The following is a 27,778-nucleotide window of genomic DNA, read 5'->3' as shown; positions in this document are numbered from 1 at the left end:
CGTATCCATGGTTACCCCACCCATAAGCAGCACAGCTGGGATCTAAGGGCAGATGTGTGTAGAGAGCTATCTACACCAGACTCCCAGGAGGAGAGGAGGGTCAAGAAAGAGAGGCCAGGGCAGAGAGGAATGAGTCAGGGCCACGAAGATCACCAGGGGCTAATTCCCTGGTGGGAGATGCGCTGGGAAGGTCTTCGTGTGTACTGAGTGGGTGGGTGAAGCTGGCCTGTGTGTATGAAAACCTGTCCCAGGAGCTTTCCGAGGTGGCCTTCAGATGCTCTGGGAGGGAGAGTGCAAACACACAAACACAAGGACCCACAGGCACACAGACAGGCAGTCACACAGACAGACAGACATTCAGTTACACAGTATGAACACATGAAAGCAGGGCAATTTGTTACCTCAAATATTACGAATGCCTTGTGAGATTGCAAGGGAAATCTTGATAATCAATTTCCAAGGAAGGAGTAAGAAAAAGAATGAATAAATTCTGCATTCATAGCCATGGGTAGTAGCCAGCAATTAACTTGTATACAGTCAAAAGCAGGAGCTGAGTTACAGAGAGGGGAGCTCGGATATGTCTCCAACGCTGTAAAGCTACAGGACAAGGCCAAGGCTGATTTGTTTCTTGCCCACACAGATGCAACGAGGCAGTATCAACCCTGTCATTCTTCCTGTAAAACCTGCAACGGATCTCTCTGCACGTCGTGTCCTGCAGGTCAGTGCAGAGGGGGAGACGGTGGCAACTGAACCCAGGCGCCATCGTTGCTCCTGCACATTGGTGGTGGTTTGCGTTCAGATATTGACCTCGTCCCATCACCGGGGCGCTCCTGGGGACACACGGGAAACCAAACAGTGACCAGTAATAAAACCGAGCTTCCTGGGACAAAGAAATACATGATGAAGCTGTTTGAGTTGTCTTGGCCACAGAATGTGCTGGAATCTGTGGGTACTTGATGGTTTGAGTCTCTTATTCTTTTACCTTACACAAGTGAAGTCAAGGTGGAGGATAAGGATATGGATGAACACATTGTCTGAGGCCTCCCTCACTGTCCATTCTGCACTTATTGCAGAAGGGGAAGGGAGAAACAGGATGGATTGTTTCCTTAAAACTTACCTTCATTTATGGAAACACTGGGCATAAATAACTTCCTCAAGATTGTCTGTGAGTGAATTAGCATAATGTTATGCTCCCACAAAAATTATCGTGAGGGGCTGGAAAGATGGTCTGAGGCAGTGGAGAAGAACTCATACTGCTCTTGCAGAAAACCTGAGCTCATTTCCTATATCCACAATGGAGGCTCACGGTTGCCTGTAACTCCAGTTCCTGGGTTCTCATACCTATGGCCTTTGTGGGCATCCGCACTCATGTGCACATGCCACAGACATGTGTGTACACATGATTAAAAATAAAATAAAAGCGAATCTATAAAGTATCATTGGAGGAGTCAAATGAGAATGCATAGCGTCATGAATCTAATCAGGCGTTTCTTCTCCTGCAGTGTCTCCCAGTACTTTATATGAATAGCTGAAATGCCAATAGAACCAAGTCTGTGTGTACTGTTTGTGCTATACACACAATCCTCTAATCAAGTTGAGCTTACAACTCAGACACAATAAGAGAATGACAAGTTAATAATAAAGTGGGGAAATGTGATATTATTCTGCAATAAAATTTTTATAACCTCACAACGTTTACTTCTGCAGCTTTCACTTATTATTTTGGACCTGGACTGACCCCAGACAACTGAGACTTTAGATAGAGCCCTGAGCAAGGCCTGTTGTAGTGAGATCAGAGACACAAGGCAGCATTTGAAATGATAGATGTGTCAAGGCTGGGAACATGTAAGCAGCTACACACAAACACTGAAACAAGAAGTTTTAGAATTTTATAGTTGAGGTGGTTAGAAAAGTGTTTACTTTATTGATTGATTGATTGATTGATTGATTGATTGATTGATTGAAAGCATCTCATTATGTAGCCGTGGCTGACTTGGAACTCCCTATGTATAGCGAGCTGGCCTTGAACTCACAGAGGTCTGCATGTCTCTGTCTCCCAAGCACTGGGATTATAGTCACTCACCACTACACACCTGCACCCCCTTTGTGTAAATTTCTATTTCATTTATTTATTTATTTATCTGGAAGGTATGTGTGTGGTGTGCACCAGTGCATGAGCATATGTGGTGTGGACATGCATGTAGAAGTCAGAGCTCAAACGTGGGTGTCGTTCCTCAAGATGGCCTTCCAATTTGGTTGGAGGAGTTTGTTGCTGTTTTTGTTTTGTTTTGTTTTTAGACAGCTCTCTCATTGGCCTGGCACTCACCTATTTGGCTAACATGGTTGGCTGATCAGTGAGCCCCAGAGATCTTCCTTTCTCTAAGTCCTTGGTCCTAGGAGTACAAACATTTACCATCATGCCCAGCTTTTCGAGTGGGTTCTGGAGCTCAGACTTGTGTCCTTACCTTTGCATGGTAAACACTGTTCTGAGATCTCCTAACCCCTTATTACATGTATTTATTTGTTTATTTATGAGTATGGATTGCGATATGCATATACCACATGGGTATGCACGTGGGAGATGAGCGGACACTTGGAGGAGTTGGTTCTCTCCTTTCACTTTGCAGTTCCCAGGGCTTAAGCTCAGTTAATCAAGTTTGGCAGCAAGCACCCTACCTGTTGGTCCTTCTCACTTGTCCACATTTGTTTTTCCAGATAGCAATAGCTGTCTTTCTCATTAAGCACACATAGAAGTAGAACAGTCTGTTCAAGGGGAACATATCTGGAAAGGTTGCTCGCATGTCTATCTCATCCATTACAGCAGGAAAGAGGACCAGAGTAGTGGCTCACACATGACTGCACAGATGGCAAGACCACAGCAGGGCAAAGGGAACCCCTAGAGGGCCCGAAAGAAGCAGGACAAATCTCCCTATGGCCAATTTCCTTCCTAACAATTTAACTAATAAAAGGATGGATAAATAAATAAATAAATAAATAAATAAATAAATAAATAGTTTGCAAGTATGATCTAGTGTTTCAAATACTCAGACTTTGAAAAAAACATTTAAAAAAAAGAAAAGCCTCTAGGTGTGTGAGTCCTCCAATAATGTGTGTGATATCAGATCAACAATGACTGCTGTTCTCTGCCCTCCTACCTTGATTTCTAGGTACATACCTGTGGTTGCAGGCCTGTGTTCCCTCCTGTCCCCAAGGCACTTGGCTGTCAGTCAGGAGTAGCAGCTGTGAAAAGTGTGCGGAGGGCTGTGCTTCCTGCTCCGGAGATGACCTTTGCCAACGGTGCCTGAGTCAGCCGAGCAACACTCTACTCCTCCATGAGGGCAGGTGCTACCACAGCTGCCCAGAGTAAGTCTCCTCCTCCCTCTGATGTCACACTCTGGTCTCCACAGTTCTTCTGAGCAGCTCCTTCCTCCCACAGAACTCTCTCTGCACACTCAGAACACCTGCATAAATCATACTTGTTGTCTGTGACACCGCCGTGGGCCACCGCAGCCAAAGCTTTATGTAAGATCAGATACCCACTTCTCCCTGTGACTGGTCTATTCATGAATTTTCACTTCTGCAACAGTAGTCACGTGACCTGTGTTGTACAGCAGTGGAGATGTGTTCTTAGAAGAACATTTTTAGGTGATGTCATCACTGGGTGATTTGCACACTATTCTTATGCAAACCTAGATACTGTTGCCTCCTTCACACAGAATCTATGAGGCCCCTCATTGACCAAAACGCATTTGTGCGATGCCTGACTATTCTTTTTTCACCTCGTATCAGTAATTGGATGTTCTTGGTTCTCTTCTGCATTGTCATGCAGAGTTGTGATATGAGCCTCTTCTAAACTTTCAAGCAGGGCAGTTGTGAGTTATATATAGTAAAAGTAGCTACTTATGGGGTGCTGTGGGTTTTTTTCAGCCCTCTCATTTAAAATCCCTTTAAAGTTCTATGAGAGGAAGGAGCTGATCTGAGGAGTTTCACCAACAGGATTCACCTGTGAGGAAAGAGAACAACAGATTTAGCAAAAATGACAAATCTCCCACATGACAATGTTAGGAAGCCCCACTTCCTAACTTCCATTGGTAACTTTGGGGTCACCAGGGGCACCAGAAGCCACATCTTCCCATTTTGTCCTTATTCCTTCCCTGGCTGCCTTCATTTGCTCACCCTGTAGAGCCTTGGTTTGTATTGTCTGCCTCAGCTACAAGTATCACCACCCCACTCAGTGACAAGCAGCTTAAGAAATAACTGTACTCCTTCCCTCCCTGCCTGCCTCTCTCCTTTTCTCAGATTCTTTCTAATTCCAACATTTAGGTATATCACTGTCTAAACTGGTCTCTAGAATAAGGATGAAGAGTTGCCATCTGCCTTTATCTTTTGGAACATCCAAAGGTCTCTTAGTGATGCCTAAGATTGCATAGTACCAAACCCTATATGTAGATGCTCTTTTCTTTCATACCCATGATAAAATTCAGTTTATATATTAACCATAGTGAAAGATTAATAAAATAAAGTTATTATAGCAGTATAATGTAATAAGGTATATGAATATGGTCCCTTCTCACAATATCTTATTGTACTGTACTCACTCTTTACTGTGTGACCCTATTCCTATGGAGAGACAAATGTCTATTCATCCTAGACAGAGAACCAATGACAGACCAAAATATGACACTGCAAATGTCCATCATGGTAAATGATAAGTGTATTGAACTTATTTATAGGAGTATGGGTGAGAGGTTACTTACAGAAGCATGGGCAACTCAAAGGAAGCTGCATTTTTAAAAACCCACTCATGAAACCTGGAACCTTGAGACTCTCTGGATAAAGGCAGGTTGGCAGCTAGCAGGTTGAAAAGTCTTCTTTCCTTGGCAGGCCTTAATTATATAGCTGTGGGGAGGGAAAGACCTTGCATATTTAATCAATTTCAGGGACTTCCTGAAACTTCTGAGTTGTTTACTTCCTGAATTTTAATGATCCTCTTTTCAAAACTCTTGAGTCTCAAGGAGCATCCCTTGCGAATAGAAAAATTTCATTTTTTGAGTAAATTGCTTCTTGAGGGTGATGCTCAGCATTAGCCTGCTATATGAAGATAATTTAAACATGAACACTGCAAAATCACCCACCAACCATTCTTATAATAGGAATAACTGTTGATGGATAAGTGCATATCACAACAAAATAGGTACATTGCATAGAAAGGAGTCTTGCAGAATCCTTATAGTCTAGTAGGTCAATTTTATGCCAGCCAATAGCATATTCCTTAAGAAAGGAAAGCCAAGTTCTAAGACAGTCCTAGGGAAAAGTGGGTGTGAAGAAATGATTTAGAAACAGCTATAATTTTTGAGTCCTTTTGATGTCCAGCTACCATGCTAAGATCTTGAAAGTAGCATCCCATAAAACCTCACATGAATTCTATTGCTTCCCCAGGAGTGGTGCAGCCAATAACACACACATCATAAAACACAAGTGAAGGTTGGGGAAGCACTTTCATATTCACTGCTCCTTCACTAGCCTCTGCCACCTCAGAATTGAAATAGTTATCACAGCTGCTCCTTGTGTAGTCACTGTTGCCAGTTCCTGATGCTTTCCTGGCTTCTTCAAATGTTTAAGAGACAATTCATTGAAGCAGGAAGAGAAGCTCTCTGCTTCTCTCTAACTAGCATTCCTTTCCTCACAGAATGGGTCAAGCTACTTTTTAAGGCAACTTCTTACATTTTTATTTATTTCTTATTTTATATGTTTAAGTGTTTTATTTGCATGTGTATGCATGTGTGCTGTGTGTTTGCTGGAATCCTCAGAGGTCAGAAGAGGGTACCAGAGCTCTTGAAATTGGGGTTATAGATAGTTGTGAACCACTGTATGGATATCAGTACCAAACCTAAATCCTCTGGAAAAACAAGTGCTCTTAATTGCTGAACCATCTTTCCTACCCCTAGGTTGAGTTTTTTTAGGGAGTAATATGATGTTGGGGTAATAAGCAGCCAAAATATTCTTTAATTTTTGAGCAGTAAGAAATCTAGAGGATGGCCAGGAAGGCCTACTCATAGTATGCAAAGAAATGGCCCAACCAGGGAGTCAAAAGAGAGTCTACCATTAATTAGTGGGAACTACTTTTTCAATAAGGAAGACACCATGGCCAAGACAACACTTTCAAAAGATAGTATTTAACTGGGGGCTTGCTAACAGTTTCAGAGGGTTAATCCATTATCAACATGATGGGAGCACAGCAAAATAAATCTAGGCATGGTGCTAGAGAAGTAGCTGAGCATTATATCCTGATCCACAGGCAGCAAGCAAAGAAAGGGAGGTACTGGGCCTGGCATGGGCTTTTGAAACCTCAAAGCCCATCCCCAGAGACATACCTCCTAATCTTTCCCAGTCTACCACCTGATGACCTATACACACATTGTTGTGATTATTTAATAAGCAGTGAAACAGCATATAGGAGGCTGAGACAGGAGGATTGTGAACTTGGGGTTAGCCAAAGCTTTATAACAAGACCCTGTCTCCAGGGGTGCAGGGAGCGGGGAAGGCAACAAAAATGTTCTCATGTCTACTGAAATTTGAAGTTTTGGTGAATGATAAAATTAAATCTTTTCTTAGCAGCTGGGCAACGTGATCTCAGATTTTTGTAGAATTTCAAATTACATAGTCTTTGCATAGTGAATATTTATCTGGGGCCAGGTTTTTATAACAAAGGACTTTGACTTTAATAATTTTATACAGATAGCTACTTTTTTCTTTGAGTGTCTCACCACATACCGCAAGCTGGACTCAAACTCACAAGCCTCCTGCTTCAACCTCCCATATGACGAGACTGGTGTGTACACCACTATGCCAGGTTACCCATTACACGTTGAAAGAAATATTTCCTGTTTTTAAAACTCATTTATTTTCTTATCATGTGTATGTCTGTGTCGGCCTGTTGGGTATGTGTACATGAGTGCAGAGCCCAGAGAGGGTGGAGGCTTCAGATCCTCCAAAGTTGCAGCTGCACATGGGTCTGAGCCTGATGTGGACGCTGGAAACTGAACTTTGGAAGAGCAGCAAGAGCTCTTAACCATTAAACCATCTCTCCATCCCCAATATTTGTCTTCTTAAATAGAAATAATATGAAACAAAACACTTAAAAACAGTGATATAAATATTGGGCATAGTGGTGCACAGTTTTAATCCCAACAGTTGAGGGGCAGAGGAAGGCAAATATCTATGAGTTGGAGACCAGCCTGGTCTACATAGTGAGTTTCAGAATAGCCAGAGCTACAACAATGACAAATATTTTTTTTAAAAATGCTAATTAATAGAGTGCTTTCTGCACAAACAAGAGGACCTAAGTTTGATCTCCAGAACCCACATAAATGCCAGGTACTGTGTCACACACCTATAATCTTGGTACTGAGGGAGCAGAGACAGGAGGATCCCCAGAGCTCTCCAGCCAGGAATCTACCAAAACTGGTGAACACCAGATTAAGAAAGAATCTGTCAAAACAACATGGTGAGAGTGATAGAGCGAGGCCCCCAGTGTCAACGATTGACTTCCACACATCCATGCACAAGTATGCATGCATAAGCGCTATCTTAGGGTTTCACCGCTGAGAAGAGACACCATGACCAAGACAACTCGTATAAAGGTAAACTTTTAATTGGGGCTAGCTTATAATATCAGAGGTTTGGTCCATTATCATCAAGCAGAAAGCTTGGCAGCATCCAGGCAGGCATGGTGGTGGAGGGGCCTGAGAGTTCTACATATTCATCCAAAGGCAGCCAGGAGACTCTCACTCCAGCTAGCAGACAGCCAGGAGGAAGTAAGTGCTCTTCTGCACTGGGCGGAGCCTGAGCACGGGAGGAGACCTCCCTTCCTGTGACCCACTTCCTCCAACAAGGTCACACCTCCCTACAGGGCCACTCCCTAAGGACCAAGCATATTCAAATCAGCACAACCACATATGTATATATTATCCACACACAAAAATAAAATAGAAAAAGAAAAACCATAGTCCCAGACCCTTTAAATGGTAGATGCCAAAAGCTGTTTCCAGAGTCAGATCTGTTTGAAATATCTGAATATCTGTGTGTGTGTGTGTGTGTGTGTGTGTGTGTGTGTGTGTGTGTGTGTGTGTGTATGTTGTAAAGATCTAACAGAGAGAAAAGACAATGACAATTTGGGGGTAAATCAGGACAAAGTTTTAGACAAATTAAATGCCTTTAAACAAACCATGTTCCCGAGGAAGATGCCCATCCCTTTCATTCTATTTTTCTAGACATTTTTTCACAACCGTCCCTCAGTGAGTCTAGTGGGTTCATTTTGATCGACAAGAGCAGCAGCCATTCCTTTTGGTCTGAATCCCTTTGTCAGCAGCCGAGACCCATCTCTCATTGATATAACTCCAATCTCCCTTCTTTCCATAGGGGCTTTTATGCAAAAGATGGTGTTTGTGAACACTGTAGTTCCCCTTGCAAAACATGCAAAGGAAATGCCACCAGCTGTCACTCTTGTGAAGGAGACTTCGTCCTAGACCATGGGGTGTGCTGGGAAACTTGCCCTGAAAAGCATGTGGCGGTGGAAGGAGTCTGTAAGCACTGTCCAGAGAGGTGCCAGGACTGCATCCATGAGAAAACTTGCAAAGGTAACTGAACGCATCCTGACGAAAACAAAAGTGTTCTCTCTTGCACAAAGGAACACAGGAACAAAGTGAAAGGAACCTGCCAAGTCTTTCTTTCCACGAAACGGGTATACTATGCCCAAAACTGGTCTAGCAGACACACCAAGCAGCAAATTTGACAGGTTTTTATCCTAATGTAGGAGTACTGTGTCTTTCCCCTATTGGCTGGGCTCCAACCTCACAGTCTTTCACAGTTGGTTAATGTTTTTTTTTTTTAATGCAAAAAAGAAAATAAAAGAAGCGGGCAAGTGGTTGGCCTCCCTGGACCATTGAGTTTGGCAAAGAGGCAGGAGGCAGCTCTTTATACAGCCAAGCTTTACTGGGTGAAGAAGATAAAAAGATCTTAATTCCTTTGCATAAAGGTTGTACAGGGTAAGGACGATTTGTGGCATATTGGCCCTTAGTGGACTGACTAGTCATCGCTCATAGAAAACAAATGATAAACATTCCCACAATCCCAAAGGGGTCATGGCCCTGAGGAGCCCCTGGCTGGGGCCACTGAGAACCAAAAACAGTCAATCTCCTCCCTCCATGAAATCCATCATCTGCTGGCCTACAGCTGAGGAAGCTCAGGGTGAGATATAACTGCTTCCCCTGTGAACTCTGTAAGCTAAGCCAAACAAGAGTTCTCTCATACAAATGCTAAACTCTCACCTCAATGGGAATAAAAGCCATCTATTCTGGAGACAAACATGAATGCCCATGGCCTAGGAAGAGAGATTCAGGTTACCTTACATGCCATGATTTAATGTGACAAGTTCATGACATTTTCCTAGTTAGACCAAAAGGAAGTCATAAATTGAGGCTCTTTCTAGAGCATTGGTGGCAATAGCAGGCAGGAGGGTTTCAGCAAAGTGAGGAGATCTCTGCTCTAGGCCCCACATACTAATGGTAGCTTTGAGGTTGGTAGAAGTTGATGGTCTGTGAAGTTTACACATTACAAAAAACTTTACCTGGCAGTCACAATGGGCTGCTAAGGAGCTAAGGAAAGCCTACAATACTTTGATTCTGGATCCAACATTCCAACATTCCATAATGGTGGCGTCCTAATGAGCCAATTGGTCTTGAGGAATCCTAAGCATGGCCGTTGCTTTTGTCTGAGAACTTCAGTTCATATATAGCATTACTCAGGGTGCTTGGGTTACAGATAAGAACTTCAAAACCTCACTCTGAGTTCAAGGTCTTACGGTAGAGACTCAAATATAAAAACACAAATCACAGAGGTGACTGAGAAACAGTTATAAGATATGACAGAAAGATGTAGATGACGCAGAGTGAAGGCACCTACCACTTTTGATCCCACATGGTAGAAAAAGAGAAAATCAATTCCTGCAAGTTGTCCAGACATACACACACAGACTCTCTCTCTCTCTCTCTCTCTCTCTCTCTCTCTCTCTCTCTCTCTCTCTCTCTCTCTCTCTCTCACACACACACACTCTCTCTCTCTCTCTCTCACACACACTCTCTTCTCTCTTCTCTCTCTCTCTCTCTCTCTCTCACACACACACAAACACACACACACACATAATATAGGTTAAGTTACAAAAATATAAAGTTTGGGCAACTTTAAACTGGGGGATAATGCTATGGCTTGAACAGACCTTTTCTTTGGAACAGTCTCCTAAGCAAAGGAGACTCAACGCTGTGGAAAGGATTCGCTTTGTGTGATCAACAGGGTTTTCTGAACCCATCCCCAATAAGACAGGGAACACAAAGTAACTAGCAATGCATTCTTCATGACGATTAAACATCTGTTCGCCGATCTATCCTGTCAAAGAATGAAAAACTAACAAATCTAACAATCCCAAGCTTCCTTATATATGAAATCAAGTTTTGGGTTATTTGTCACAGTTTTGAAAATCTGTTTATGCTTTCTGATTTATTTTTCTTTTAGAATTTCATACATTGAATAATGTAAGCTTACATTGCTTTGCCTTCCTCTGCCCCTTCCAACTCCCCCAGTGTTTGTTCCCACTCACAAGTTCATGACTTCCTCTTCTCGAATTATCAAAGATTATATATACTATATATAATAATGCTACCATATATACAATATATAGCTTATCATATGTATATACACATATATTAACTACATTCTACTGAGCCCATTTACTGTGGCTCTTATGCACATGTGCTTAGGGCTGACTACTTGGGATTAGATAATTTACCAGGAAGCAGCCATTACCTCTAGTTCTTCATGTATGGCCTTGTGAAATTTACCTTGTGCTTTTTGGCATGTTTGATTTTGTTGTCAGTATGTAGGTCTTGTTCACACAACCATTTTGTTGAGATGTTGTGGGTATAACATCCCTGTCACATCTGGAACACATGTTCCAGCAGCAGATCTCCTCGTCTCCTGGCTCTTATAATCTTCCCACCCCTCTTTTTCAAGTTCCATGAGTGTATAATAGTTATGTTGTAGATGTACCATTTGGGGCTGCATGCCCCATGATCACTTAATCTCTGCATTCTGACCAGTTGTAGATCTCTACAGTACCTGCTGGGGAAAAAAGAAGCTTCTTTGAGAAGTATAGTGGGAGCTACATTTATCCGTGGGTATGGGCCTTAGAATGTAGTTAGAAAGCTAGTCATAATGGCACACACCTTTAATCCCAACACTTTGGGGGCAAAGACAGATGGATCTCTGTCTTTGATGGATCTGTGAGCTCAAGACAAGTCTGGTCTACAAAGTGAGTTCCAGGACAGCCAGAGCTACTTACTGAGATCATGTCTCAAAAAACAAACAAACAAACAAAAATATAATTTAGTTAGAATGAAGAATGTAAGATGTCAGTAATAGGTTCTCCTCCAGGATTAGATAATTTATCAGGGACCCATCCCTAGAAAAGGCAGATTCCCATTCCATCTCTGTCTCTGTCTTTCTGTCTTCCTGTGTCTCCTTCTCTCTCTTCCTTTGTCTTTCTCTTTGTGCTTCTCTCTGTCTCTTTGTCTTTGTCTCTGTATGTGTCTCTATCTATCTATCTATCTATCTATCTATCTATCTATCTATCTATCTATCTATCTCTGCAGCCATTACCTGTAGTTTCTTCATGTATGGATGGGACCTTGTGAAATTTCCCCTGTGCATTGTTTGTGTGTGGGGGGTGTGCGTAAAGATTCTGAAGTCCAAAAATTCAGAAAAAAAACCACAAATATAAAATAACATGCAGTATATCGTTCTAGGTCTGGGTTAGCTTGCTCCGTATAATAGCTTATAAAACAATGTTTCCCTATAGCTTTTTCAAACACCCTTAGTAGTATTTAGACTTCCTTCCCCTCTCTGTCTGTCTCTCTCTGTCTCTGTCTGCCTGTCTCTGTCTCTCTGTCTCTCTCTGTCTCTCTGCCTCTCTGTCTTTGTCTCTCTATATATATCTATTTGTCTATCTATGTCTCTCTCTCTCTCTCTGTATTACTCTTCCTCTTTCCATTCATATCACCTGTATCCTTCCAGCCCCTTCTCTAGAGCTCCTTCTGTCCTCTCCCACCACGACCTTTTCCACCTTTTCTAGTACCTGCAGCTTCTTTGAGTCAAACACTGAAGTCTAAAGATTCAGAAAAAAAATCCACAAATATGAAAGAATACGCAACATGTCTTTCTCGGCCTGGATTAGCTTGCTCTGTATAATAGTTTCTAGATCTATGCATTAACCTGCAAATTTCATGATTTCATTTTTCTCTACATCTCAATAGTAGTCCAGTGTGTGGCTGTATCACAATTTCAGTATTTATTCATCGATTGATGAGTATTTAGACTGATTCCATTTCCTAGGGATTGTGGGCAGAGTAGCAATGAATGTAGCTGAGCAAGTGCCTAAGAGAGTGAGTCCATTGGCCAAATGCCAAGGAGTGGTATAGCTGGATGATATGGTAGATCTACTTTAGCTTTTCAAGAATTCTACATCCTGATTTCTATAGACACTGCACCAGCTTTCAATCCTACCAGCAGTGAGTAGATTTCTCCTTTCCTCATATCTTCACCAACATTTGTTGTTGATAGTTTTCTTGATCTCAAAGCAATCTTATTTTGCATCTCCCAGGTGACTAAAGATACTGAATATTTTAAAAGTATTTCTTGAAACACCTAACTCCATCTGGGACCCCGGTGCATGGGGGCTCCTGGAAAAGGCTGCACAGGCCCTCCTGGTTGCAGCCCTCACAGAGAGCTCAAAAGCAGCCCCCTACAAGCAACTTGAGTTGCGGGACCACAGGTAAGACCAACTTTTCTGCTCCAAGCAATCTGCCTGGTGGACTCAGGACACAGTCCCACTGGAACAGCTGAGGACCAGTAGGCAGGAAAGACTACAAGCTCGAAAGCAGAACACTCTGTTCCCACAACTGGATGAAGTAAAACAGGAAAACAGGTCTACAGCACTCCTGACACACAGGCCTATAGGAAGGTCTAGCCACTGTCAGAAATAGCAGAACAAGGTAACACCAGAGACAATCTGATGGCAAGAGGCAAGCACAGGAACCCAAGCAACAGGAACCCAAGACTACATGGCATCATCGGAGCCCAATTCTCCCACCAAAGCAAACACGGAATATCCAAACACACCAGAAAAGCAAAATCTAGATTTAAAATCACATTTGATCATGATGCTGGAGGACTTCAAGAAAGACATAAAGAACTCCCTTAGAGAAACGCAGGAAAACATAAATAAACAAGTAGAAGCCTATAGAGAAGAATCACAAAAATCCCTGAAAGAATTCCAGGAAAACACAATCAAACAGTTGAAGGAATTAAAAATGGAAATAGAAGCAATGAAGAAAGAACACAGGGAAACAACCCTGGATATAGAAAACCAAGGGAAGAGACAAGGAACTGTAGATACAAGCATCACCAACAGAATACAAGAGATAGAAGAGAGAATCTCAGGAGCAGAAGATTCCATAGAAATCATCGACACAACTGTCAAAGATAATGTAAAACGGAAAAAGCTACTGGTCCAAAACATACAGGAAATCCAGGACTCAATGAGAAGATCAAACCTAAGGATAATAGGTATAGAAAAGAGTGAAGACTTCCAGCTCAAAGGACCAGTAAATATCTTCAACAAAATCATAGAAGAAAACTTCCCTAACCTAAAGAAAGAGATGCCCATAAACATACAACAAGCCTATAGAACCCCAAATAGATTGGACCACAAAAGAAACTCCTCCTGTCACATAATAGTCAAAACACCAAATGCACAAAATAAAGAAAGAATATTAAAAGCAGTAAGGGGAAAAAGGTCAAGTAACATATGAAGGCAGACCTATCAGAATCACACCAGACTTCTCGCCAGAGATTATGAAAGCCAGAAGATCCTGGACAGATGTCATACAGACCCTAAGAGAACACAAATGCCAGCCCAGGTTACTGTATCCTGCAAAACTCTCAATTAACATAGATGGAGAAACCAAGATATTCCATGACAAAACCAAATTTACACAATATCTTTCTACAAATCCAGCACTACAAAGGATAATAAATGGTAAAGCCCAACATAAGGAGGCAAGCTACACCCTAGAAAAAGCAAAAAACTAATCATCTTGGAAACAAAACAAAGAGAAGAAAAGCACACAGACATAATCTCATATCCAAATATGAATATAACAGGAAGCAATATTCACTATTCCTTAATATCTCTCAACATCAATGGCCTCAACTCCCCAATAAAAAGACATAGATTAACAAACTGGATACGCAATGAGGACCCTGCATTCTGCTGCCTACAGGAAACACACCTCAGAGACAAAGACAGACACTACCTCAGAGTGAAAGGCTGGAAAACAACTTTCCAAGCAAATGGTCAGAAGAAGCAAGCTGGAGTAGCCATTCTAATATTGAATAAAATTGATTTTCAACTAAAAGTCATCAAAAAAGACAAGGAAGGACACTTCATATTCATCAAAGGAAAAATCCACCAAGATGAACTCTCAATCCTAAATATCTATGCTCCAAATACAAGGGTACCTACATACATAAAAGAAACCTTACTAAAGCTCAAAACACACATTGCACCTCACACAATAATAGTAGGAGATTTCAACACCCCACTCTCATCAATGGACAGATCATGGAAACAGAAATTAAAGAGACATAGACAGATTAAGAGAAGTCATGAACCAAATGGACTTAACAGATATTTACAGAACATTCTATCCTAAAGCAAAAGGATATACATTCTTCTCACCACCTCATGGTACTTTCTCCAAAATTGACCATATAATTGGTCATAAAACAGGCCTCAACAGATACAGAAAGATAGAAATAATCCCATGCGTCCTATCAGACCACCACAGGCTAAAGCTAGTCTTCAATAACAATAAGGGAAGAACGACATATACATGGAAGTTGAACAATGCTCTACTCAATGATAACCTGGTCAAGGAAGAAATAAAGAAAGAAATTAAAGGCTTTTTAGAATTTAATGAAAATGAAGGTACAACATACCCAAACTTATGGGACAAAATGAAAGCTGTGCTAAGAGGAAAACTCATAGCTCTGAGTGCCTGCAGAAAGAAACAGGAGAGAGCATATGGCAGCAGCTTGACAGCACACCTAAAAGTTCTAGAACAAAAAGAAGCAAATACACCCAGGAGGAGTAGAAGTAGAATAATCAAACTCAGAGCTGAAATCAACCAAGTAGAAACAAAAAGGACCATAGAAAGAATCAACAGGATCCCGGCCCGCAGCAGCTCTCTGCTCCCAAACCCCGTGGGAGAGAGACCTCACTGCCTAGTCAGGTGGGCACTCCTGAGGCTGCAGAGCGGAAGAGACCACCAACACTGCCCACCCCTGCCCACATCCCTGGCCCAAGAAGCAACTGTATAAGGCCTCTGGGTTCCCGTAGGGGAGGGCCCAGGAGCGGCAGGACCCCTGCGCCTGAGACACCGCCGGAACCTGAAGGAAACAGACCGGATAAACAGTTCTCTGCACCCAAATCCCGTGGGAGGGAGAGCTAAACGGACAGAGAGGCAGACACGCCTGGGAAACCAGAAGAGACGGCACTCTGCACACACATCTCTGACGCCAGAGGAAAACACCAAACGCCATCTGGAACCCTAGTGCACGGAAGCTCCCAGAAAGGGCGGCGCATATCTTCCCGGTTGCTGCCACCACGGAGAGCTCCTGGGCAGCACCCCGTGAGCAAACTTGAGCCTCGGGACCACAGGTAAGACCAACTTTTCTGCCGCAAGTGACCTGCCTGGTGAACTCAAGACACAGGCCCACAGGAACAGCTGAAGACCTGTAGAGAGGAAAAACTACACGCCCGAAAGCAGAACACTCTGTCCCCATAACTGGCTGAAAGAAAACAGGAAAACAGGTCTACAGCACTCCTGACACACAGGCTTATAGGACAGTCTAGCCACTGTCAGAAATAGCAGAACAAAGTAACACTAGAGATAATCTGATGGTGAGAGGCAAGCGCAGGAACCCAAGCAACAGAAACCAAGACTACATGGCATCATCGGAGCCCAATTCTCCCACCAAAATAAACATGGAATATCCAAACACACCAGAAAACCAAGATCTAGTTTCAAAATCGTATTTGATCATGATGCTGGAGGACTTCAAGAAAGATGTGGAGAACTCCCTTAGAGAACAAGTAGAAGCCTACAGAGAGGAATCGCAAAAATGCCTGAAAGAATTCCAGGAAAACATAAATAAACAAGTAGAAACCCATAGAGAGAAGACACAAAAATCCCTGAAAGAATTCCAGGAAAACACAATCAAACAGTTGAAGGAATTAAAAATGGAAATAGAAGCAATCAAGAAAGAACACATGGAAACAACCCTGGACATAGAAAATCAAAAGAAAAGACAAGGAGCTGTAGATACAAGCTTCACCAACAGAATACAAGAGATGGAAGAGAGAATCTCAGGAGCAGAAGATTCCATAGAAATCATTGACTCAACTGTCAAAGATAATATAAAGCAGAAAAAGCTACTGGTCCAAAACATACAGGAAATCCAGGACTCAATGAGAAGATCAAACCTAAGGATAATAGGTATAGAAGAGAGTGAAGACTCCCAGCTCAAAGGACCAGTAAATATCTTCAACAAAATCATAGAAGAAAACTTCCCTAACCTAAAGTAAGAGATACCCATAGGCATACAAGAAGCCTACAGAACTCCAAATAGATTGGACCAGAAAAGAAACACCTCCCGTCACATAATACTCAAAACACCAAACGCACAAAATAAAGAAAGAATATTAAAAGCAGTAAGGGAAAAAGGTCAAGTAACATATAAAGGCAGACCTATCAGAATCACACCAGACTTTTCGCCAGAAACTATGAAGGCCAGAAGATCCTGGACAGATGTCATACAGACCCTAAGAGAACACAAATGCCAGCCCAGGTTACTGTATCCTGCAAAACTCTCAATTAACATAGATGGAGAAACCAAGATATTCCATGACAAAACCAAATTTACACAATATCTTTCTACAAATCCAGCACTACAACGGATAATAAACGGTAAAGCCCAACATAAGGAGGCAAGCTATACCCTAGAAGAAGCAAGAAACTAATCGTCTTGTCAACAAAACAAAGAGAAGCACACAGACATAACCTCACATCCAAATATGAATATAACAGGAAGCAATATTCACTATTCCTTAATATCTCTCAACATCAATGGCCTCAACTCCCCAATAAAAAGACATAGATTAACAAACTGGATATGCAATGAGGACCCTGCATTCTGCTGCCTACAGGAAACACACCTCAGAGACAAAGACAGACACTACCTCAGAGTGAAAGGCTGGAAAACAACTTTCCAAGCAAATGGTCAGAAGAAGCAAGCTGGAGTAGCCATTCTAATATCAAATAAAATCAATTTCCAACTAAAAGTCATCAAAAAAGATAAGGAAGGACACTTCATATTCATCAAAGGAAAAATCCACCAAGATGAACTCTCAATCCTAAATATCTATGCCCCAAATACAAGGGCACCTACATACGTAAAAGAAACCTTACTAAAGCTCAAAACACACATTGCACCTCACACAATAATAGTGGGAGATTTCAACACCCCACTCTCATCAATGGACAGATCATGGAAACAGAAATTAAACAGAGACATAGACAGACTAAGAGAAGTCATGAGCCAAATGGACTTAACAGATATTTATAGAACATTCTATCTAAAGCAAAAGGATATACCTTCTTCTCAGCTCCTCATGGTACTTTCTCCAAAATTGACCATATAGTTGGTCAAAAAACGGGACTCAACAGGTACAGAAAGATAGAAATAATCCCATGCGTGCTATCAGACCACCACGGCCTAAAACTGGTCTTCAATAACAATAAGGGAAGAATGCCCACATATACGTGGAAATTGAACAATGCTCTACTCAATGATAACCTAGTCAAGGAAGAAATAAAAAAGAAATTAAAAACTTTTTAGAATTTAATGAAAATGAAGGTACAACATACCCAAACTTATGGGACAAAATGAAAGCTGTGCTAAGAGGAAAACTCATGGCGCTGGGTGCCTGCAGAAAGAAACAGGAAAGAGCATATGTCAGCAGCTTGACAGCACACCTAAAAGCTCTAGAGCAAAAAGAAGCAAATACACCCAGGAGGAGTAGAAGGCAGGAAATAATCAAACTCAGAGCTGAAATCAACCAAGTAGAAACAAAAAGGACCATAGAAAGAATCAACAGAACCAAAAGTTGGTTCTTTGAGAAAATCAACAAGATAGATAAACCCTTAGCCAGACTAACGAGAGGACCCAGAGAGTGTGTCCAAATTAACAAAATCAGAAATGAAAAGGGAGACATAACTACAGATTCAGAGGAAATTCAAAAAATCATCAGATCTTACTATAAAAGCCTATATTCAACAAAACTTGAAAATCTACAGGAAATGGACAATTTCCTAGACAAATATCAGGTACCGAAGTTAAATCAGGAACAGATAAACCAGTTAAACAACCCCATAACTCCTAAGGAAATAGAAGCAGTCATTAAAGGTCTCCCAACCAAAAAGAGCCCAGGTCCAGACGGGTTTAGTGCAGAATTCTATCAAACCTTCATAGAAGACCTCATACCAATATTATCCAAACTATTCCACAAAATTGAAACAGATGGATCACTACCGAATACCTTCTATGAAGCCACAATTACTCTTATACCTAAACCACACAAAGACCCAACAAAGAAAGAGAACTTCAGACCAATTTCCCTTATGAATATTGACGCAAAAATACTCAATAAAATTCTGGCAAACCGAATCCAAGAGCACATCAAAACAATCATCCACGATGATCAAGTAGGCTTCATCCCAGGCATGCAGGGATGGTTTAATATACGGAAAACCATCAACGTGATCCATTATATAAACAAACTGAAAGAACAAAACCACATGATCATTTCATTAGATGCTGAGAAAGCATTTGACAAAATTCAACACCCCTTCATGATAAAAGTCCTGGAAAGAATAGGAATTCAAGGCCCATACCTAAACATAGTAAAAGCCATATACAGCAAACCAGTTGCTAACATTAAACTAAATGGAGAGAAACTTGAAGCAATCCCACTAAAATCAGGGACTAGACAAGGCTGCCCACTCTCTCCCTACTTATTCAATATAGTTCTTGAAGTTCTAGCCAGAGCAATCAGACAACAAAAGGAGGTCAAGGGGATACAGATCGGAAAAGAAGAAGTCAAAATATCACTATTTGCAGATGATATGATAGTTTATTTAAGTGATCCCAAAAGTTCCACCAGAGAACTACTAAAGCTGATAAACAACTTCAGCAAAGTGGCTGGGTATAAAATTAACTCAAATAAATCAGTAGCCTTCCTCTACACAAAAGAGAAACAAGCCGAGAAAGAAATTAGGGAAACGACACCCTTTATAATAGACCCAAATAATATAAAGTACCTCGGTGTGACTTTAACCAAGCAAGTAAAAGATCTGTACAATAAGAACTTCAAGACACTGAAGAAAGAAATTGAAGAAGACCTCAGAAGATGGAAAGATCTCCCATGCTCATGGATTGGCAGGATTAATATAGTAAAAATGGCCATTTTACCAAAAGCGATCTACAGATTCAATGCAATCCCCATGAAAATACCAATCCAATTCTTCAAAGAGTTAGACAGAACAATTTGCAAATTCATCTGGAATAACAAAAAACCCAGGATAGCTAAAACTATCCTCAACAATAAAAGGACTTCAGGGGGAATCACTATCCCTGAACTCAAGCAGTATTACAGAGCAATAGTGATAAAAACTGCATGGTATTGGTACAGAGACAGACAGATAGACAAATGGAATAGAATTGAAGACCCAGAAATGAACCCACACACCTATGGTCACTTGATTTTTGACAAAGGAGCCAAAACCATCCAATGGAAAAAAGATAGCATTTTCAGCAAATGGTGCTGGTTCAACTGGAGGTCAACATGTAGAAGAATGCAGATCGATCCATGCTTATCACCCTGTACAAAGCTTAAGCCCAAGTGGATCAAGGACCTCCACATCAAACCAGATACACTCAAACTAATAGAAGAAAAAGTGGGGAAGCATCTCGAACACATGGGCACTGGAGAAAATTTCCTGAACGAAACACCAATGGCTTATGCTCTAAGATCAAGAATTGACAAATGGGATCTCATAAAACTGCAAAGCTTCTGTAAGGCAAAGGACACTGTGGTTAGGACAAATCGACAACCAACAGATTGGGAAAAGATCTTTACCAATCCTACAACAGATAGAGGCCTTATATCCAAAATATACAAAGAACTGAAGAAGTTAGACCGCAGGGAAACAAATAACCCTATTAAAAAATGGGGTTCAGAGCTAAACAAAGAATTCCCAGCTGAGGAATGCCGAATGGCTGAGAAACACCTAAAGAAATGTTCAACATCTTTAGTCATAAGGGAAATGCAAATCAAAACAACCCTGAGATTTCACCTCACACCAGTGAGAATGGCTAAGATCAAAAACTCAGGTGACAGCAGATGCTGGCGAGGATGCAGGGAAAGAGGAACACTCCTCCATTGTTGGTGGGATTGCTGACTGGTACAACCATTCTGGAAATCAGTCTGGAGGTTCCTCAGAAAATTGGACATTGAACTGCCTGAGGATCCAGCTATACATCTCTTGGGTATATACCCAAAAGACGCCCCAACATATAAAAAAGACACGTGCTCCAATATGTTCATCACAGCCTTATTTATAATAGCCAGAAGCTGGAAAGAACCCAGATGCCCTTCAACAGAGGAATGGATACAGAAAATGTGGTACATCTACACAATGGAATATTACTCAGCTATCAAAAAACAATGGCTTTATGAAATTCGTAGGCAAATGGTTGGAACTGGAAAATATCATCCTGAGTGAGCTAACCCAATCACAGAAAGACATACATGGTATGCACTCACTGATAAGTGGCTATTAGCCCAAATGCTTGAATTACCCTAGATACCTAGAACAAATGAAACTCAAGACGGATGATCAAAATGTGAATGCTTCACTCCTTCTCTAAAAGGGGAACAAGAATACCCTTGGCATGGAAGAGAGAGGCAAATATTAAAACAGAGACTGAAGGAACTCCCATTCAGAGCCTGCCCCACATGTGGCCCATACATATACAGCCACCCAATTAGACAAGATGGATGAAGCAAAGAAGTGCAGACCGACAGGAGCCGGATGTAGATCGCTCCTGAGAGACACAGCCAGAATACAGCAAATACAGAGGTGAATGCCAGCAGCAAACCACTGAACTGAGAATAGGACCCCCGTTGAAGGAATCAGAGAAAGAACTGGAAGAGCTTGAAGGGGCTCGAGACCCCATATGTACAACAATGCCAAGCAACCAGAGCTTCCAGGGACTAAGCCACTACCTACAGACTATACATGGACTGACCCTGGACTCTGACCTCATAGGTAGCAATGAATATCCTAGTAAGAGCACCAGTGGAAGGGGAAGCCCTGGGTCCTGCTAAGACTGAACCCCCAGTGAACTAGACTGTTGGGGGGAGGGCGGCAATGGGGGGAGGATGGGGAGGGGAACACCCATAAGGAAGGGGAGGGGGGAGGGGGATGTTTGCCCAGAAACCAAAGAATTATTATTAAGTATTAAATAAATAAAATAAATAAATAAAAAAAGAAACCATGCTTTATTCTCTGTAAAAAAAAATAAAGATAAAAAATAAAAATAAAAATAAAAAAACAGAAAAAAATTTTTAAAAAAGTATTTCTTAGCCATTTTCAGTTCTTCTTTTAAGAATTCTCTGTTCAGATCTATAGTACATTTTTTAATGTGTCACTTGTTCTCTTGATTTTTTTGAACCCTTGGTATATTCTGGATATTAATCCTCTGCCAAAGATTCCTTCCTACTCTGTAGGCTTCCTCCTCACTCAATTTATGACTTCTTTTAATATACCAAAGTGTTTTAATTTTAGGAAGAACCACTTGTTCAATTGTTGTCAGTTGTTGGCCTTAATTCCTGTGCAAATGAAGTCCTATTCTGAAAGTTTTTTCCTGAACCTATATCTGAACCTACCCATTTTCTTCTAGCAGTTCCAGTGTTTCTGGTTTTACACTGAGGTCTTTGGTGGAATTTGGTCCGGTGAATGGGGAGGGGCAAATGTCAGCCTAGGTCAAAAGGTTTAGAGAACTGAGAAGTGAGCTAGCCCACCACAAGAGTGATGACTTCTTCTGACCAATTCCTGACAATAACCTTCTACTTTCTCCTTCCCTCAGAGTGCATGCCTGATTTCTTTCTATACAATGACATGTGCCATCATTCCTGTCCCAAGAACTTCTATCCTGACATGCGCCAGTGTGTCCCCTGCCATAAAAACTGTCTGGGGTGCAATGGTCCCAAGGAAGATGACTGTAAGGCCTGTGCTGATACTTCCAAGGTTCTCCACAATGGACTGTGTTTGGATGAGTGCCCTAAGGGAACCTACAAAGACGAAGTGAATGATGAATGCAGAGGTAAGGATTTCTGAGCTGTTTGAGTTAGCAAAGAGGACTGGGAAGCCTGTCCACACAAAACATGCTCTAGGACTGCCATAGTCTCCAACCACAGGTCTCAAAATGTTCTTAACTTTCCTGTTCAAGGAAATGGATTTTTGAATGAGAGTTCATTTTTAAAATATGTCATTCATAAGCTTTGAGCATGTGAATCTGGCTAGTTACAGATTACATGACCCTACTAATGGCACATGCCTATCAAAAACAATTCTCCACGTAAGTGTTTCCAAGAGCAGGTGAGCTTTTAAAGCCTGTCCTTGGGGGTTTGAACCACCAATGAGTTCATGCACTTAGTAAAAGATCCTATAGGGGACTTCCTCCCTACCTCTCTCCTTTCCTTATGATTGCCATCCTTCTCTTCAGCTTTTCCTAGCCTAAGTCCCCGTTCATCTTCCATTTGTCACTTCTGTAACTACATGTTCCAGAAGGAGACTGATGGAACTGGAGAGCTGCATAGTAGTAAAGGCTTTGCCTAGCCTAACCTAGATCCTGCACTCTACTCTTAGCACCGCATAAAATAATAAAACAAGAAAAGAGATAGGATCTGCAACTCCATCGGCGCCTTGATTTTTAACTGGGTATTTATCTTCCTTAATCTCTTTTTAGTTGCCAGGAAAACAGAAAAACAAATTGTCCATTATGAGGGGACTTCTAAAAAAAGAGCAAAGCATTCTAGAAGACAGGTTTTTCTAAAGCCCTGGAATGGATTACCATCTTCCATGAGCTCCTGGGTAGGAACTGGCAAGAGCATTTGTTAAGGATCTAGATTCCCATGCTGTCCTGTCTCCCCCAACCTCCAGATGGAATCTTCCTATGCCACATAGGCTGGCCTTAAACTATCCCCCATCTTGCCTTAAACTCCCAAGGGGTAGAGTTACAAATGTGTGCCACTGTACCTGGCTAATTCTATTATCTTCTAGCTGAGTTGCTTAGCATCTTTGGTCCTAATTCCCTGATGCAGAGAGAATGTGATGGTTATCCTAACAGTAAAGCCTATCCATCCAGGGAAGTTGAGGGCATCTTCTGTGTGCTGTGTACTGCCCCAGGCCTGGAGAGCACTGCACACAGAACCCCTGTCCTCACGGAGCTCACATTCTATTTGGAAAGGAAGATGCTGAGGACAGATAGTCAAGAGAAACAAGTAAGACAGCAAAGTGAGTATGGGGAAAAGAGTAATTGAAATTGGGAGGGGTTTTTTTTTGTAAGATACCACTAAGGAAGGGAGGGAGCAAACAATGTAAGAAGAAATCTTCACATGTCTTCAAGAAAAGGATTCCAAGTAGAAGGGAGTTACCAGAAGCTCTAATAGTAAACTGTTACCTATTGGTTGTCTAACATACCTGTCAAGCAAGCCCCTATTGTATGCAGGTCCTCTCACACTGGCACTGTGCATTCGCAGTAGACACCAAAGATGCCTTTTACCATTGGACAATTATAATACACTCTAACAATTACTTTACTAGTGATTAGACAGAAGTATTCTAGGAGATTATGGAAAGACCATAGCAACAGGAACTCTAATGGTAGAAAGGCCACATACTGATGTGTGACTTTGCTCATAGTGTAGGGTGACCATGATCCCATACCCTTGGCACAGAACTCTAGAAGTCTCCAGGAGCAAGAAATTCATTTCCTAGAGGGATGTTCCAGCCTTGCCCATCTCTCACCTCTGCTTGCTTGTCTTCCATGCCCACAGATTGCCCTGAGTCCTGCCTGATCTGCTCATCGGCTTGGACCTGCCTGACCTGCCGGGAAGGCTTCACGGTAGTGCAGGACGTCTGCACGGCACCCAAGGAGTGTGCAGCCATTGAGTACTGGGATGTGGGCTCCCACAGGTGCCAGCCATGTCACAGGAAGTGCTCCCGCTGCTCAGGACCTTCTGAGAACCAGTGCTATACCTGCCCCAGAGAGACTTTTCTTCTCAGTAAGTTGTAACACTTATGCCCAAGGCCAGCTGTGTTGTCTCTCCCTCTGTGAACCTGCTGAGCATGCTGCCTGATGCCCAGTGTGACTCTCCCTCCCTCCCTCCCTCTCCCTCCCTCTCTCTCTCTCTCTCTCTCTCTCTCTCTCTCTCTCTGTGTGTGTGTGTGTGTCTGTCTGTCTGTCTGTCTGTCTTTACATGTCTTAAAAATTGTTAAATCTAATGAAAACAGATACAGTGGGATGGTAGAAGAAACACCATACACTGCCCTTTGCCCACTTCACCCACTACTGACCTTCATCATCCCCCTCTGTACAAGTTTTGCTAATCCTACAATCTACTCTTTTCTGAAACATTGAGGAGTAAGTTCGACATATCAATTTCTTTCCCATGAACATTTTGCTATAGTTTCATAGCCTAGGAACATTTATGCAGAATATTGTCAATTCTAATAAATGTATGTCCATATAATTCTTTAATACACTATCACTGGGGCTGAAGCGATGGGCCAGTGGTTCAGAGCACTTGCCCTTGCAGAAGACTCAGGTTTGATCCACAGCACCTACAGTGATTCACAACTATTGTAATTCCACCTCCAGGAGATCTGATGTCCTCTTCTGATCTCTGAGTGTTCAAGTATACATGTGGTACACATACAAATATTCAGGCAAAAATATTAATACATATAAAACAAAATAAGTAAGTCTAAATGTTTTTAAAATATACTGTTCTATTAAATGGTCCCAGCTCATCCTTAGGATAGAACCAAGGAAAGGTCTTCATGTGTTTGCCTTCCGTCTGGAACACACTTGTATGTTATGCTGTGGACACTTGAGAAAAATTCAGTCCCTATTCTTCCTTTTGAATTAGTAAGTGTCTCCCCCATGTCAAGATGGTGAATGTGGCATCTCAACTAAATGGAGTAGGTTGTATCCTCTGAGAGCTATGTCTGGAGTAATGTGATATCCACCTGCCTCGCCTCAGTAATATTCATAAAGATAGATCCTTTCCTTAAGATAACTCAGTTTCTCCATTGACTCCCAAGTAATAAGTAGCTTGTGGAGAGATGCCTCGGACATGTAGCTATTCTGCCCTTTACCATAATTGCCTCTTAATTCAGTATTTGTTGGTTAATTAATCATCCTAACTAGGTATGATGGCACATGCCTATAATCCTAGTACTAGAGAGGCTGAGACAGGAGGATCTAAAGTTCAAGGCCAGTCTTGGCTACTTATAGCAAAATTCTGTACCCAAAAGGTGAATAAGTTGACACCATTACATGTACCTGTAATCCCAGCATGTGAGATGAATATGGTGGGCCAGGAGTTTAAGACTAGCCCTACCTTTATAAGAAGCCAGTCTACATGAGACCCTGTCTCAAAAATAATCAACCAATCAATTAATTAAAAAGAGATTAATACCAGGAAGCCCAGAAAGCATTGGCATTGTTTTCCCAACCAGTAGAATAGACCTGAGAGGGAGATATTCATGGTCAAAATAGCTGGCCAATTTCCCCCTCTTGAAGGATATCATTAGCAATGATATTGGTACCGTGTTATGTACAAGATCACACATTCTTATCATTCTGGCCTTTCGCAGTCTTCTTTGCCCGTTTTAGGTTGGTTAACTTCCTGTCTAGAAATATTCCTCATAAAAATAGCCCATCCAACCAGATCTCTTTTCTAGTAATGACTAATCTAGGGTCTCCTCAGATAATTTCTTACAGAGAGGAAGATATCTCATTAGTGAAGGTCTTCCCTTAAGCTTGAAAGCAAATTCAAGCAAAATAGATTAAAGCCTTGATACAGAGAGTCCTCCCAAAGGCTGGCCACAGGATTTGCCCTGGCCAGATCTCTCACTCATTCCTGCCCCACACCACCAGAAACAGGCAATTTATAAACTAGACAGTTTGGGGAAGATTGTGATAGACTAATATTTCTCTCTCTCCTGAAGATGTCACACCTTAATCTCTCAATCTTGCAAGTACACAATTTGTGGGTAATGGGAGACTTCATAGCTGTGCTTAATGAAAAGTATTGGCATGGGGAGATTATGCCAGCATAAACATATTAGACCAACATAATCACGGGATCTGATCAGAGTAGAATTAGTAGTAGATTATGTTGGCCATATCAGAGTGACATGCTGCCCTTGAAAGAGAAGGGGCTCTGGAGCTCATGAACACAGATGCCCCTAAAAGTAGATAGGGGAGGAACAGAACCCCCAACAGCCTTAGGAGGAATGTATCTCTGTGTACCCATTTAGATTTCTGGCCTCTATCACAGTGATGTGAACAGTTTCTGTTATAAAACCATAACGTTGGGGGTCAGTGGTATAGCCATGATAGCAAACTAGAGCAGAGGTACCCAACAACCCTCAGTTGCCATAGCCACCAGTCTGCACTTTCCATTCTGCCTGTCATGGACTGTCCATGCCGACCTCAGCTTCACTGATATCACCCAGCCTCTGAGACTTCCTCTCCCTCTGCATGCAATGCCCCCTTCCGTGAATAGAGCAGGTGTGGGAGCCACAGGTCATGCTTGCTGTCAATACTCATTTTTCCTTCTTCCACAGACACGACCTGTGTGAAAGAGTGCCCAGAAGGCTACCACACTGACAAGGACAGCCACCAGTGTGTGCCCTGCCACAGCTCTTGCAGGACCTGCGAAGGACCACATAGCATGCAGTGCCTCTCCTGCCGACCTGGCTGGTTTCAACTGGGCAAGGAGTGCTTGTTGCAATGCAGGGATGGGTAAGAGTTTAGCACATTCTCCTCCTGCCACTCCAGATGGCAAGCTATTTGCTGATGACGAAAGTAGGGCTCAAAACATGGAGATCCACTGTAAAGCCTACCTGTTAGTAGGGAGCAAATATTAGCCAGGCCACAGTCAAGGAAGAGAACAAAGAAAAACAATGTGCCCCAGTGAGAGAACACACTAAATCAGATTACAGTATGGTCTCATCAGACTAAGTGACTGTTCATCCTTAGGGCCTGACCTCACTGACAACCCACAGATCTGTAACCACAAGCAGAGGAGGAGTTTCTCCTCTGCTCATGACCCACAAGTATTAGTACAGGTTTACAGCCCCCCTTTTTTTCTGTTTTAGGAGGTGGCATAGATTTGGGGATTCAGGGTTAATATGCAAAACCTAAGCAGTACAGGTGGGACACTGATCTTGAAAGGGAACAACTGCAG

General features: G+C 42.0%; 1 protein-coding gene across 3 annotated transcripts in view; it reads left to right on the top strand.

The window, feature by feature from the left end:
• Window positions 1–27,778, top strand: part of Pcsk5 (proprotein convertase subtilisin/kexin type 5) — a 431,011-nt gene that overhangs the window by 384,386 nt on the left and 18,847 nt on the right. For all 3 annotated transcript variants that reach the window (XM_087575048.1, XM_087575031.1, XM_087575011.1), the window contains 6 exons: window positions 641–718; window positions 3,168–3,363; window positions 8,422–8,639; window positions 22,384–22,620; window positions 24,356–24,583; window positions 27,156–27,333. In XM_087575048.1, the coding sequence (XP_087431174.1) occupies window positions 641–718; window positions 3,168–3,363; window positions 8,422–8,639; window positions 22,384–22,620; window positions 24,356–24,583; window positions 27,156–27,333 (1,135 nt within the window). The remainder of the gene's footprint in view (window positions 1–640; window positions 719–3,167; window positions 3,364–8,421; window positions 8,640–22,383; window positions 22,621–24,355; window positions 24,584–27,155; window positions 27,334–27,778) is intronic.

The sequence above is a fragment of the Rattus norvegicus genome, chromosome 1, assembly GCF_021556685.1.
Source record: "Rattus norvegicus strain SHRSP/BbbUtx chromosome 1, alternate assembly SHRSP_T2T, whole genome shotgun sequence".
Lineage (NCBI taxonomy): Eukaryota > Metazoa > Chordata > Mammalia > Rodentia > Muridae > Rattus > Rattus norvegicus.
This window is presented reverse-complemented; position numbering and strand designations above follow the sequence as displayed.